At 43.7% G+C, this 15523-nt stretch overlaps 1 protein-coding gene across 1 annotated transcript in view; it reads left to right on the plus strand.

Annotated features, from left to right (window-relative positions):
- itga11 (integrin subunit alpha 11) overlaps positions 1–8493 on the plus strand; it is a 132810-nt gene extending 124317 nt beyond the window's left edge. Inside the window, exons 28-30 of the mRNA XM_033050054.1 lie at positions 2510–2605; positions 4786–4899; positions 5694–8493. Coding sequence (XP_032905945.1) covers positions 2510–2605; positions 4786–4899; positions 5694–5786 — 303 coding nt within the window. The 3' untranslated portion in view covers positions 5787–8493. The remainder of the gene's footprint in view (positions 1–2509; positions 2606–4785; positions 4900–5693) is intronic.
- The last annotated feature ends 7030 nt before the right edge of the window (positions 8494–15523 follow it).

Consider the following 15523-nt stretch of genomic DNA (forward strand, 5'->3'; position numbering starts at 1 on the left):
AGCATCTATGGAGAGAAACAGACAGATGATAATTGTAGATCGGCACCATTAAGATCAATGGAGTAGCGGAGTTCCGAGCATGAAATGTCACCAATCCATTTCCCTCCACATATGCTGCCTGACCCTCCAACACTTTGTTTGTTGAAATGGCCTGAAATTGTGACCTTATGCTTTGTCCATTTGAGAGTTCAGGCTGTCTGCTTGGTTTATCCCAACACCACTGACTGTGCACTGCTCCTTCAGTGCTGCCAGCTTGCATTGTGTACTCAGTAATACAAAAGGACAAAGTGCTGGAGTTACTCAGCCAGTCGGGCAGCATCTCTGGAGAACATGGGCAGGCTCTATCCATATTTCCACTAGTGGGAGAGTCTAGGACCAGAGGACAGAGCCTCAGAATAAACGGACATACCTTTAGAAAGGAGATGAAGAGGAATTTCTTTAGTCAGAGGATGGTTAATCTGTGGAATTCATTGCCATCGAAGGCTGTGGAGGATGTCAATAGGTATTTTTAAAGCGGTGATTGACAGATTCTTGATTCGTAAAGGTGCCAGGCATTGTGGGGAGAAGGCAGGCGAATGGGGTTGGGAGGGAAAGATAGATTAGCTATGATTGAATGACATAGATAGGCCGAATGGCCTAATTCTACTCCTATAATTTATGAACTTACGTTCTCCAGAGATGCTGCCTGACCCACAGAGTTACTCCAGCACTTAGTTTAGTTTAGAGACACAGTGCAGAAAGAGGCCCTTCAGCCCACTGAGTCGATGCTGACCAGCGATCCTCGACACTTTGTGTCCTCTTTTGTAAACCAGCATCTGCAGTTCACTGTTTCTCAGTACCATAAGTTGACACCACGACCTTCAGCCTCCCAGGTGCGAGTGCTCTCCCCACAAGTCCCAGCTTAAGTCAGGGCAGCTGAACCCTCACATCTCTGAATTATAAAACCTAAAATCAATGGGATGCATGTTGACTTCAGTCAACCGATTTTCAGGATAATTTCAGACGGATAAATAATATCTGGATTTCATTTACATTACAAATTCCTTAGTCTTGCTCCATCCTGAATAAGACGGCATTTTTTGGGGGAAACCATGCATTATTATTGTTTTCCACGAGAAAAAGACTTCATGCCTAAAGCCACAAGTCTGAAATCATCCTTAAAGTTGCTGGGGAAAACTGCTGATCTTCAGATACATCGACATATGAAGTCCAACACTGTTGGAATTTATCAAATCGATTCAATATGAGTTTCTCGTTTCTTCGTCTGGACCAGATTGTTCAAATGACAACTTTTTACAAAGTAAATGTTAGATGTTATGTTTTGCGGCCATCTGGATCTGTTGCTTTGCAAACCAGTAAATCTTTAAATAGACATGAGTGATTATTTGAAGACAAACAATGTAAGAAAAACCCTTTGACTTCGGTTTACTGCTGTTATCTGTGCAACCGCTAGTCATCTTATCGGTTCCTCATTCCTCGTCCCTGTACGTTCTCAAGGGAACAGTGTAAACAAGAGGCAAACACAAAGTGCTGGAAGAACTCAGCCGGTCAGGCAGCATCTGTGGAGGGAATGGACAGGCAACATTTTGGGCTAGGACCCTACTGCTGACTGGTTGTGGTCAGGGTGAGAAAGCTGGAAAAGAGAGAGGTGTTGGGGGGAGGGAAAGATTGGCAAGTGATAAGTGAATAAAGGTGAGGGGGGTTTGATTAACTGATGGGTGGGCAAAGCGTTGGGATGAAGAGGTGATAAAGGGATGTCAGATAATGAGAGAGGAGGAGTGAACTGTAAAGAAAGAGGGAGGGATATAAATTGAAGAGAGCGTGAGGAGAAGAAGGGCAGATTAGTGGGGGAAATGGGCTGAGGGCACAGGAAAGAAACAGGGGAAACAGAATTCAATGTTCATACCATTGGGTTGTGTGCTGCTTGTCAGGCTTTGTCAGTAGAGGGAGATGAGGTAAATTTAAAATGTCCCCAAGGCTTGGAAGTCGATGCTTGAAAGGGTGGAAAAGGTTCACATATTAACAGCGTTTGGGTGTGTACTTGAAGACCGTTCTGAGCCAGGAACACCGTGCTGGAGGTCTCATTGGCGGAGCGGGAGGACCTTTATGACCAGGCGAGATCTAGCACACAATTACGGCCAGTTTTGTCTATGGAACAAGATAGACACAATAAGCTGGGGTTAACTCAGCGGGACAGGCAGCCTGATTGGAGAGAAGGAATGGGTGACGTTTCGGGTCGAGACCCTTCTTCATTTGCATCTATGAAACAAATAGACTCCTGTGTGTCAAACGCTGCATGGTTCTTTTATCCTTAAGGATGAGAGGCGAGGGTAAGGAGAAGACAGGAAGGGAAAGAGAGGGGAGGATGAGGGATGGGGAACGGAGGGTGGAGGGGAAAAGGAGAAGAAAGTTCAAAGCGGTTTGGGGCAGGGATGAGTGGGGTGATCAGAATAATCCACATTGTATGTTCTATTGTGTATATCCTGTGTGCTTTCATTTTGTTTTCCAGCTCAGGTTTGGGTCACTGTTTCTTGTAACCACGGCAACACTGGACATTCAGGAGCCCAAGGCCATGTTTGTAAAAGAGGAGGGGAGGATTCGGCATGTAAGTTGACACACACCGGGAGGAGGAGGAGGGGGGGGGAGCAGTCAGAAACAAGGTTCCAACCCAAAACGTCACCCATCCTATTTCTCCAGAGATGCTGCCTGACCTGCTGAGTTAGCACTTTGTGTCTACACCTGAGGACATGATCTCGCCATGGCTTCTCAGTCTTTACAATTGACCACAGTCGCAGCCATCTCTCAGTGTGGGAAGGGTGGAGGGGCTGCTGCTAGAGCTGCAGATTAAGTTTGCTAAACCCAGGTGAATTTAAGATCTGTAAATGATATCTCAGGATAGCTGTTAGCCCCAGATGTCTGTATCTACTACCGGCAGCTCAATTCCTCCATCTATTAGAGTGCCACAGGTTGAGGAAGGGTCCCGACCCAAAACATTACCTGTCCATGTCCTTCAGAGATGCTATCTGACCCACTGAGTTACTCCAGCATTTTGAGAGTCAAGAGTGTTTCATTTTGTGGCCTCTCGTGTCACAGGCATTTCCAGTGTAGTCGCAATCCCACCCTTACACTCACATCCTATCAGACTATGTAATAATGAAAACCACATGTGCTGACGGACCCCTTCGGGGTCTTCCTTCGAATTTGTCGTTAATTTCGATTTGAAAGGGAACCTCTATTGGTAAATCTCCATCTGATTTTTAATATCCTGCTTCAAAGCTACACAATTAATCCTTTCAGCTCTGACAACCCCAAGTATGGAAGCTTTAAGTTTGCAGAGAGCACAAAATAAATCTCCAAAGTAATGACGTTCCAACCCTCCCCCCCCCACCAACTTTTCAACGTGAATGCTTTGGTTGTTCCAGCTCGACATCTTGTCTCAGGAGCTCTGCTGTCCTCTAGTGGGAAGTTGTTGCCTTGCACCAGACTCTAGAGAAGACTTATAATGCTGGAGTAACTCAGCGGGACAGGCGACACATCTCTGGAGAGAAGGAATGGGTGACGTTTCGGGTCGAGACCCTTCTTCAGACTTAGGGATAAGGGAAACGAGAGATATCGACGATGATGTGGAGAGATAAAGAACAATGAATGAAAGATATGCAACAAAAAAAAATGATAAAGGAAACAGGCCATTGTTATCTTGTTTAAGAAGGAACTGCAGATGCTGGAAAAATCGAAGGTAGACAAAAGTGCTGGAGAAACTCAGCCGGTGCGGCAGCATCTATGGAGCGAAGGAAATAGGCAATGTTTCGGGCTGGGGGTGAGATCCTGTTAGAGCCGGCAGAAGTGGGGAAGAATGAGGAGTTGAACGTAAATGCAAGTGGGACGAAAGGCGAGAACCTGGGGAACTCTATATTAGTACTGTGTGGAGTGAGGGAGTTTGAGAGCAGACAATGGAGATGGGGGAAATGCAAGCGAGGGCCCATCAACAACATCACCCCCGGGGGGGGGGGGGGGGGGGGGGGGGGGGCACTTTTCGTGATTTCAGAACTCCTACAGTGGAAAGCCTCATCTTGAGAACAGATGCAGCAGAGACAGTGAACCGAGAGAAGATGATAGAGTTCTTACGGGAGACTGGGTAGGGGAATGAGGGGGAATGTAGTTGAGGTAGCTATGGGAAGCCATAGATTTTCAGTAGTTGTTGGTACCTATACCCACCCTCCGTTTCACACACTGCACACTGGTTCCTAATACCAACGCTCCCTTTCATTCGAGCTCTGTTAACTGCTCATCCTTTCCTTCGGGCCACGATAGCCACACATAGGGGCCCCAATCTCACATCCCCTTGTGTGTTATATTGAGTCATAGAATAGCAGAGACACAGGTACTTCGGGCCACCTTATCCATTGTGACCAAGTTGCCACACTGCGCTAGTCCCATTTGCCGCAACACTTCCATGGAGCCAAGTCTCTACCACAACATGGCCTCAGGAGCTGGGCTCGCCGGCCTGACGGGGATTAAGTTGGGCACAAAATGCTGGAGTAACTCAGCGGGTCAGGCAGCATCTCTGGAGAAAAGGAATAGGTGACATTTCGGGTCGAGACCCTTCTTCAGACTGAGTGTCAGGGGAGAGGGAAACTAGAGATACGAAGAGCTACAAAGAACAAATGAATGAAAGGTATGTTGGGGGCGAATGGTGTGAAGCAAAGATGTGAATATTAAGTGTTGGAATCATGAGATAGAGAAGGTGACAGAGGAACTGAGGTAAAGTTATGTATCTTCTTACAGATAACGCTTCACATGACCAAGCAGTGGGAGTCTGAGGTCCCACTTTGGATTATAATTGGAAGCTCATTAGGAGGGCTACTTCTCCTGGCCTTGCTCACTCTTGCTCTATGGAAGGTAAGGTAAATGTTCCAAAGCAATTTGTACGGCAAAATGTTGAACAAACTAAACAAGTTTAACTGCCCAGGTGCTAAAGGCTTGGGGGGGGGGAGGCGACTGTACCAACAAGCATGCAGCACTTCACAGCTTTTAGTGCTTCCACATGTCTAAACCCAAAACCCCTCAAGTTTATTGCCATAGTGATCCCGAAAGGCAAACTGATGCACGACCAGGGCTCGGGTAACAGATCCTGTTGCCTTTTGGTTGCTGCTGTCAAAGGCATTTGCACCCCATTAAAATTTCTCACAACCAACAGGGACATTTAAAATCAATTCAAAGAGATTCTTTCAAGGCTCCTTGCCTTCTGGCTGCAATTATCACCCACCATCCTCATCTTTGGACACCCTGTGCGTAGGGGAGAGGGTAGGGCTGAAGATGTCCTGGTAGGGTTGCTGCTGGGCCTGGCCAAGCTGGCCATCCACGAGTAACGGCGCCATGCGGAAGGGGGCACTGCCCGAGCCGGCTGCCTGCCCCTATACTGGGGTTACATCCGCGCCCGAGCGATGTTAGAGAGGGACCACGCCCTGTCCACGGGCACCCAGGAGGATTTCCGGGACCGTTGGGCACTGAGGGGGGTTGAATGTATCCTGGGCAAGGATTGTAATAGTGTATTTGTAGTATATTTGTTTTGTCTTGTACTATGGTGGTGGGTTCTGTTTTATTGTGTTGTAAATACTATTTTAATATTTGAATAAATATTTTTGATTAAATTTTTTTTTTTTTTAAATCCTCTTCTCTCCTAACAAAATCAGCTGGGCTTTTTCCGAAGCGCGTATCGCAGGAGGAAGGAATCCTTGGCAGCTCCGAATGGCTACGTCGGGCATTTAAAAAAAGCAAATCTCTGAAGCCCTCCCTGACTGAAGAGAAGATGTGAATTTGTTCATCAACTCTGCGCTCATGCAGACGGGCTCTGGTAGATAATTATGTTGTTGCCCAAGATCAGCACAACACCAGACACACCTTCTTGTACTCTTGTTTTCCCTTGACACCTCACACTTTAATTGGTTTTCTAAGGTGCAATATACTGTATTCCCCAGAGTATCCGCCCCGTTGGGAAATATGTTTTAACAGGGGTGTGATGCAGTTTACATTTGTTTGTTTGGAAAGTTGAACTTTGACTTTGCTAAACGCTAGAAGCTTCAACATTGCAACCACGGTGGTGGGAAGAGGCAAGGGTCGGGCTGTCTCCTTTTACAAGTTGTGCTTGCCCCCATGACAGGCAAATCAAAGCCAGCACACATGGGGTCTTTTTAAAACAGTGGAAACTCAATCATTTGCAAAATGCTTTTTTTTTTACCGAATACTGGCCACCTGCCATCTTTGCCCAAGGGAATTTTATTTAAGATAATGAGCAACAATTTTACAGAATTTACTGGTTGCAAATCCTTATATGCGTTGGCCTGGGCACTGAAGGACAGGTACAGATATACTGTCTCATCATGCATTTCCATAACCCTCCATACCAAGAGGGTCTGATGCAGATTCTCCATCTGCTGCAGCATGGTGGCGCAGTGGTCGAGTTGCTGCCTTACATCGACAGAGACTTGGGTTCGGTCTCGACTATGGGTGCTTCATGGAAGGAAGTAGAGAGTGATGGTGGAAGGTGATTTTTGAGACTGGAGGCCTGTGACTAGTGGTTAGGGGTGCTCATCTTATTGCCATTTGAGGTTTATACCAGCAATTTGGATGAAAATGTAGAAAGCACGCTCAGTAAGTTTGCAGAGGACACTAAGGTGGGTGGTATTGTATAGCGAAGATGGTTATGAAATGCAGCATAAATCTTGATCAGTTAGGCAAGTAGGCTGAGGAATGATTAAGCGTTTAATGCAGATAAGTGTGAGGTGTTGTGAAGTCACACCAGGACTGGGCCTTCACAGTGAGTGTCCAGACCCTGGAGAGTATTGTAGAGCAGAGAGGTTTAAGCGTGCAGGCCCAGAGCACCTTGAAAGTGGCGTCACAGGTAGGTAGGGTGGTGAAGAAGGCTTTTGCCATATCGACCTTCATCAGTGAGGTATTGTGTACAGAAGTTAGGATGTTATGTTACAGTTGTACAAGATGATGGCAAGGCCACATTTGGAGTATTTTGTGTTAGTCTTGATCATCCTGATCTAAGAAGAATATTGTTAATCTGGAGAGAGTGCAGAGATGATTTACGAGGGTGTTGCCAGGTCTTGAGCTACAGGGAGAAGTTCGGAAGCTGGGACGAGAGAGTAAATGCGCAGTATTTTACCAGAAGTAGGAACAAGAGAACATAGTTGTCGGATGAGAGGGGGAAAGTTAGTCGGAATCTGAGGGACAAACGTTTCACACAGAGGGGTGGTGGGCGTATGGAACAAGTTCCCAGAGACGAGGCAGAGACTACAAAAGTATTTAAAAAGACACTTGGGCAGGTCCATGGATTTAGAGGGATTTGGGGCAAACACAGGCAGGTGGGTCAAGTGTATATGGGCTATTTTGGTCGGAAATGGCAAGTTGGGCCAAAGGGCCTGCTTCTATGCTGTATGACACGCAAGTAGGACATCCTCTTACCACCTCATTGTCTGTCTGATTAGTGACTGCATGTAATAAGGGCCCCAAATTTTGCACATTAGCAAATGGAAACATCTCTGCACCTATCTGTCAAACTCTTTCAACATTTTAAAACTCTCTTCTATTAGGATGGAAGTATCGACTTATTCCACAGATTAGCAAAGTCTGGCAGTGAAACTCCAAAGTAATGGCACAGGACACCATTTGCCCTATTGAGTATAGGCCAACCCCAGGAAGAACCAGTGCGACTAATCCCATTGCCGATGGTCAGTAGGTCAAGTGGCCATGCAGTCAGTTATTGTGGCATGGATTTTCTGCCTCCACCACGCACTTCGGACCCCATCACTCCTTTCCCTCAACTCCCCACTAATCCTTTGACCGATTACTTGAAAATAACATCCCTTATAATTGAACTTTCTCTCCCAAATAAAAAACAATGTTCTTATTCACTCCATCTAATTCTTTATAATTATATACACCCCAATAAATCTTTCAGCCTCCACTGTTACAAAGCCCAGCTCTTCAATCACTTAGCATAAATCTCCATCCTTCTAGTAGAGTGGGACGAGTATGCTATCTGTGAACATTGCTGTGTGAGAAATCCTATCTGAACCATTAACCTAATATTGACTTCCTTGCTCTTTACTTCAACCATTTTCTGATAATTCAGTTTATCTGCATTCCTATTTTCTATCGAACCCATTCAGACGATGTTGAACACCAACTTCAGATAGAGAGGGTGAATGGGTTGAATAGCAATAGTTAGAATCAAACAATAAATCCCATCCAGTTATTTAAAGCTTCTAAAAACTGTCCTGAAAAGTCTGACTGACACTACATTTTCATCAAACATAATCATACTCGAGAAAAGTTTCTGTGCTTTGACATTTAGATTCTGTATTATATGTAAAACAACTCTTGTATATGTAAATATTTGGAAAGAATTTGCCTTTGTATTTCAGTGTTGAAGTTGTAATTATGCGTGACAATGGACAGTTCCTCAAAGAAAATGAGTTTTCCATATGTATGAGGTTGCTTGGTTTTTTAAAATGTAAACTAAGAAGGTAGATGACTTCAAAAAGGAGCACCTTCCTGAACACATTCCTACCACCTCTCTGCAGTGAGATTGTTAGGGCTCGAGGTGATAGAACTATATTAAGCAAGGTCTTCGGTAGCTCACCAACTTTCATTACCTCAGGTCGCTGCCAATAGAGCGATAGTGGGAGGGAGGAAATCACTGGTACTCATACAAAATTCTGCATCTTATAGCATCAAGCACTTAACACAGTTATGGCCCTGTCCCACGATGCGAGTTTACCCAAGAGCTCTCCAGAGTTTAAAAATATATCAAACTCTTGGTAGGTACGTAGAATATATGTAGCGGGTACGTCAGAGCTCGTGGATGGCTCGTAATGCTAATGGCAGGTACTTGGGAAACGCGGAAACTCGTGAAGCTTTTTCAACAGAGTGTGAAAAATTTCCAAGAGTAAAAAAAATACTCGTGATGAAGTACCACAAGTTTGATTCTTTTAACTTGGGAGAGCTCTTGGATAAACTCGCATCGTGGGACAGGGGCTTTAGAACATCACAGCAGCTTTATTAAGTAACATCCGACACCAAACTCCACAAGGTGATATTAGGCTAAGCAACCAAAAGCTTAGGCAGATTGTAATGTGATAACAAAGAACTGCAGATGCTGATTTCATATCAAAAAGAGACACAAAATGCTGGAGTAACTCAGCGGATCAGGCAACATCCCTGGAGAACATGGATAAACGACCATTTGGGTCAGGGGGTGGGGGGGAAATGCAGGCAAGGGAATTATTTAAAGTCAGATTTTTGGTTCAAGGCAAAAGACAGGGGGACAGGTGTGGGCCCTAAGAGGATAAAGGGCTGTGAATTGGTAAACGTGGTAAATTGTGTATCCATTGCAAATGGTGCAAGTGAAATGGGAGGGGGAAAACCAGTACAAAGTCAGCCAGGTTTCTGGGACAGGGTGCAAAATTTGTATTAGACTTGCTTGTTAGTATAACCGTTGCCTTTTTGTGTCAGTATCTAGGTAGTGTTCAAAGTCACACAGCACAGAAACAGGCCTTTCATTCTATCGAGTCCACGCCAACTATCAAGCACCCATTTACACCAATGCAATTGTATTCTTGCATTTCTATCAAATCCTCCCACAGGTTTTACCACACAACTTTGTACTCAGGGTAACTTACAGTGTCTTGTTAACCTACTGACCCATGCATCTTTTGGATGTGGGAGGCCACCCACGTAGCCAGTGAGAATGTGCAAACTCCACACAGCCAGCGTCAGAGGTCAAGGTCGAACTTAGATCATTGAAGCGGATAAGCAGATCCACTGACTTCACCACTGTGCTGCCCAGGTCACTATCTGGCCAGAGGCCCTTTGAGTCAGCACCGCCATTCAATCCGATCATGGTTGATCGTCCAAAACACTTTCCATTTTTCCATATCCCTTGATTCCATTAGCTCTAGAAGTTATATCTAACTCTCTCTTGAACACATCCAGTGAATTGGCCTCCACTGCCTTCTGTGGCAGATAATTCCACAGATTCACAACTCTCTGGCTGAAAAGTTTTTTCCTCAACTTAGTCCTAAATGGCCTACCCCTTATTCTTAAACTGTGACCCTGGTTTTGGACTACCCCCAAACATTTTTCCTGCATCTACCCTGTCCAATCCTCTAAAAAAAATTCCCTCATCCTTCTAAATTCCAGCGAATACAAGCCCAGTTGACCCATTCTTTCATCATACGTCAGTCCCACCATCCCGGGAATGAACCTGCATTCCCTCATTAGCAATAATTTTCTTCCTCAAATTAGACCAAAACTGCACACAATACCCCAGGTGCGGTCTCACCAGGGCCCTGTACAACTGCAGTAGGATATTCTTGCTCCTAAATCCTAAACTCAAATCCTCCCGCAATGAAGGCCAACGTGCCATTGGCTTTCTTCACTGCCTGTTGTACTCGCATGCTTACTTTCAGTGACTGATGTACAAGCACACCCAGGTCTCGTTGCACTTCCCCTTCTCCTAATCTGATACCATTCAGATAATAATCTGCCTTCCTGTTCTTGCCACCAAAATCACATTTATCCATATTATACTGCATCTGCCATGCTTCTGCCCACTCGCCCAACCTATCCAAGTCACCCTGTTGCCTCACAGGATCCTCCTCGCAGCTCACACTGCCACCCAGCTTTGTGTCATCCAGACTTAGAAATGTTACGTTTAATTCCCTCGTCTAAATCGTTAATAAATATTGTAAACTGGAGTCCCAGCACCGAACATTGCGGCACCCCACTAGTCACTGACTGCCTGCCATTCTGAAAAGGACCCGTTAATTCCTACTCTTTGCTTCCTGTCTGCCAACCAGTTCTCTATCCATGTCAATACCCTACCTCAATACCATGTGCTCTAATTTTGCACACTAATCTCTTGTGTGGAACCTTGTCAAAGGCTTTTTGAAAGCCCAGATACACCACATCCACTGGCTCTCCCTTATCCATTGTTACTTCCTCAAAAAATTGTTGCTTGTTACATCCTCAAAAAATTCCAAAAGATTAGTCAGGCATGATTTCACCTTCATAAAACCGACCCCGTCACTGCTCATATTCAATGATGATATTGAATGGCAGTGCTGGACGAATGGCCTACTCCTGCACCTATTCTCTATGTTTCTACCCCTTATTCTTAAACTGTGACCCATGCTTCTGGACTCCCCCAACATCGGGAACATTTTTCCTGCATCTAGCCAGTCCAATCCCTTAAGAATTTTATGTTTCCATAAGATTCCCTCTCATCCTTTTAAAATCCAATGAATATAAGCCCAGTCGATTCATTTGTTACACCAGTAGTACTCCCACTCGCTCTAGCTTAACACTTTTCCTGGGCGGGGGGAGAGAATGCACTGCAATCTTTCCCGTCTTAACTTTGACAAAAGAAAATCACTTACCGCTTTCATCTTCAAATTCCACTTCCCTTTCACTTCTTGCATAAACTGGACAATGGTCAAGATGTCGATTGGCATTCATTTAAATTTACATGCATTTTCCCACTTGTTCCTCACACGGGAATAATTCTTCAAATGTGTACACAATCCAGCCAGTTTAAGCCACTCGCATGTCTTCGAACCTTCCTCACAAACGGTTAATTCAGAGCTCTTGAGAACAGAAGGTTAAAGGGATACCCCGACAGATGTTCAAGATGAATAAAGGAACTGTGGTAGAGAGGAAATCTAGAACAAGCGAGATGTCACAAAACATTTTTTACAAATCAGGAGGCCGCAAGTCAAAAGTTCTTTGCCTTGAAAATCTGGCAGGAGATTAGGGTTTATTTCAAGCGTTGAAAGTAATTGATGGATTTGGGTAGAATTGGATTGGAAATCAAGGTAGGTTATTGCCACCCAACTGGAGCAGATTGCTAGAAATGTAGAAGATGCAGAATGACCACCTCCTTCTTCTCAATAATAAACCAGGTTTTGTTACAGAAAGTCACACTGGACAATACTACACAATCACGATCTGGACTTTTATTCAAAGCAAATCCTGATGTTTGTTTTCAGTGTACATTATAGCTTTATTTAAACAAAACAGTCACATTTTACAAGTTACGAGAACAAATTATTTTGATACATAATTCCCCCGTCTTTCCAAAAAACAGTAGTGTGGGAATTCAGTGGAATCCGACATAAAAGGCATGTCTAAAAATCCAGTAATAAATCTAATTTTGCAACTAACTTAAATTTTAGGGACAATTAAATCCCCATCTTGGGAATTACGGGTGAACAAGTTACACAAGGTTGTACATCCTGAGGAATAATAGTGCAAAGTGCCATGGCATTTCAACTCAAAACATCCAGATAGATTCTGCACCCTCTGGCATAGATGGTCACTGACTCTCACCATTAAAAATGTTTGGATAGTTTTTTACATGACCATGAGGGGAAGAGCCTAAATTATTTATTTACAAACTGCCACATTAAGCTGCAATTCAGTCAGATGTTTATCTTTTTAAAATGCTGCCTGACAAAATCTCAATTGTTGCAAATCAGCAATTCAAACATCAAGAGTTGAAAGCAGAAAGGCTTAAGAGCCTGTCCCTCTTACGCGATTTTTTTCGGCGACTTCCCGGGACCCATCATAGTTGCAGCAGGTTGCCGAAAACTTTCAACGTTGAAAATCCAGCGGCGATCAGAAAAAGGGGCACTCTTTACCACCAAGCAGGTGTCACGTGACGCCTGTGTGGTGGCGAGTAGTCGCCCAAAGAGTCGTACTTTTTTCTGGTTGCCGCTAGATTTTCAACATGTTTAAAATTTTCGGCAACCTGCTGCGACTATGACAGGTGCTAGCAAGTCGCTGAAAAAAAAACCGCGTAAGTGGGACAGTCCCTTAATTGGGCCCCTGTATTAGAAGTGACATAGTGACATAGAATTGTTTTTATCCTCCTACCATTATTGTTCCCATTAAGGCATTCAGTGGTAATGCTGAGTTTTGGTCTGAATAATTTAGTACACTGCTTAAAAGGGCTTTGAAAACAAAAACAACTACAACTTCAGGCTCTCTGTTATGTGTCGGTTACTGAATGCAATATCGCCAAAGAAATGACATTAAAATTGGGCACTTCATAGACACACAGTGAACCAATGTCAGGTCCTCAATGGTGGCTCCAATTGGTTCTAACAGTATGTCATACAAAGAGCATTCTTTAGAATCCTATTCTAAATTGGTTTCATAATTTAAAATAATAATTTACACAAAGTAAAATGCAAAATTCGCACTAATGATCATTTGACTTTCATCTCACTTCCACTCTGCACTCCAGTTTGCAATGGGTTAATTTTGGGCTTCCAAAGGTGTACACATCACTGAAGTCTTGGATAACAGCATCAATATTAACCGTGAGTGAATGTGCATACCCACCAGTTTCATGCCCTGGGAATTTCTTGAACTATGCCCAGCTATACTAAGAAAGTATAATAGATTTGGGAGGTTAACGTAATTAGTCACTAGTTATCTGATTGGGAAAAGTACAGGTAGGATTCCGTAATCTAGGGCATCCATGGAAGAGTGCACATGCATCCTACATGCAATCACAAAATAGTCTCTGCATAGCCAAACAGCCAGCTATCAGATACAAACATTACCAATTCATTAGGGGCTGCTGATATTAAATAACTCTAGTAAGAACACCTCAAATAAAATACTCCTTCAGGCTGGGTAATGCGAGGTAGCATTCCTAACTATGCAACTCTTGTCAAATGCAGGTCCACCATTTGTAGGAATGATAATTTGAATCACGGCAAGCTCCAAGGGTACGAGGTAAAATGCATCAATGTAAAAGCGGGACACAAGGAATTGCAGATGCTGATTTACAAAAAAGACACAGTGCTGGAGTAACTCAGCGGGTCAGAAAACATCTCTGGAGAACATGGACAGGTGATGTTTCAGGTCAGGACCCTTTCCAGTGTGTGAGAATGGGTCCCGACCCAAAACGTCACATATCTATGTTCTCCAGAGATGCTGCCTGACCCACTGAGTTACTCCAACATTGTGTTTTTTAATGAAGAAGCATGGACCAATCTGCCTGTGACATTTGCCATTAAGCCCACTAACATGCTTGATGACACTGTTCTGGGATTTCCATTAACCAGATTGCAGCAGCAATTAGATAATTTTAGATATTTGTTGCCTAAATTATCAATTTAGAAAATCAAGAATGATTTTTAAATAAACTCAGTCTAACCTATATACTTATGCAACCCAAATTTTAATTCTCCCTCTATTCCCACAAGGCTCATGATCAAAGCTCGCCCTAAACCTAATGGTAAAAAGTGTCAGAGGAGCTCGCTGGGTGGGAGGGAGGCAGGAGAAGTAGAATTAGTCAAACAGCAGTTTCAAAGAGCACAATAAACTGGTCTGCTGTGCAAAAAGATCCTATTCCAGTGCCTACTAATTCAAGCAGAACAATTTCTGTGCAGCTTTCTGTTGGCAATGATAGCAAGCCCAACAACTATAGGGTTCATTTGGCAAGTTTGATGAACACAAAGTCTCAGCAGTTAAGTTACATGACAAGCATCCAGAGGAAAGTACAAAGTCCACAACCAGCAGCTGAAGAATTTAAATTCAAGTAAATAAATAAATGCAGTACTTCAAAGAAAAATTTGGTAGCAGAAATAGCGACCATGAAATTGTCAGACAGTCACGATAGGCACCTGGTTCACAAATGTCGGTCGGAGATGGAAATCTGTCACCCTTACTCCATTCAGCTTTTACCCTGCTCTAGTCTCAAGAACACAATCTCGCTGCCTCCTCAATACAGGGACCAAGTAAGGAACAGACAATAAATCCTAGCCTTATTAGCAGTCAAAATCCATATCTCATTAATGGAAAAGACATTCAGCTACATGCTGGAAAAGCTTAAATACCACAAATCAAAGTAAATAGAGTGCACTTAATAACCAAATTTGGAAAAAAAAAATTCAGATCTCTTCCAAAAGCAAACAATATTGATATCAAAGAGACTAGAACATTCATCTGATCTATCAAAGTTAAGGGGACATAATTCCTTCTCCCACCCACCAATAATTCAGTTCTATTGCTATTTCATAAAATAAACATCCCAAATGTTTTCATCATTTCCGAAGTCCCAAGACTATCGCGATGTTCAGATTGGAGTGCGTCACCTCCTTTCCATAATGAAGCCATCATCATATTACCGTTTGTTGGTGCTAGCTGTGCACAAATTGGCTGCCGCACAAGAGCGACTACACTTCAAGTGTACTTCATTCGCTGTAAAGCACCTAGTGCCATCCAAAAAGGATGCATTGTTCTAGCATCTTTTGCAAGTCTCATTTGGTTCTAAATCAACAGAAACATTCAAGTATTAAAAAGTAAAGCACCCATAGTTTAACTGACACTCAATTCTATCTGAAGGGTCTGAAGAAGGTCCCAGCCAGAAACATCACTTGTCCATGTTCTCCAGTGATGCTGTCTGTCCCGGTGAGTTACTCCAGCACTGTCTTTTTTCCCC

Source organism: Amblyraja radiata, chromosome 34 (genome assembly GCF_010909765.2).
Source record: "Amblyraja radiata isolate CabotCenter1 chromosome 34, sAmbRad1.1.pri, whole genome shotgun sequence".
Classification (NCBI taxonomy): domain Eukaryota; kingdom Metazoa; phylum Chordata; class Chondrichthyes; order Rajiformes; family Rajidae; genus Amblyraja; species Amblyraja radiata.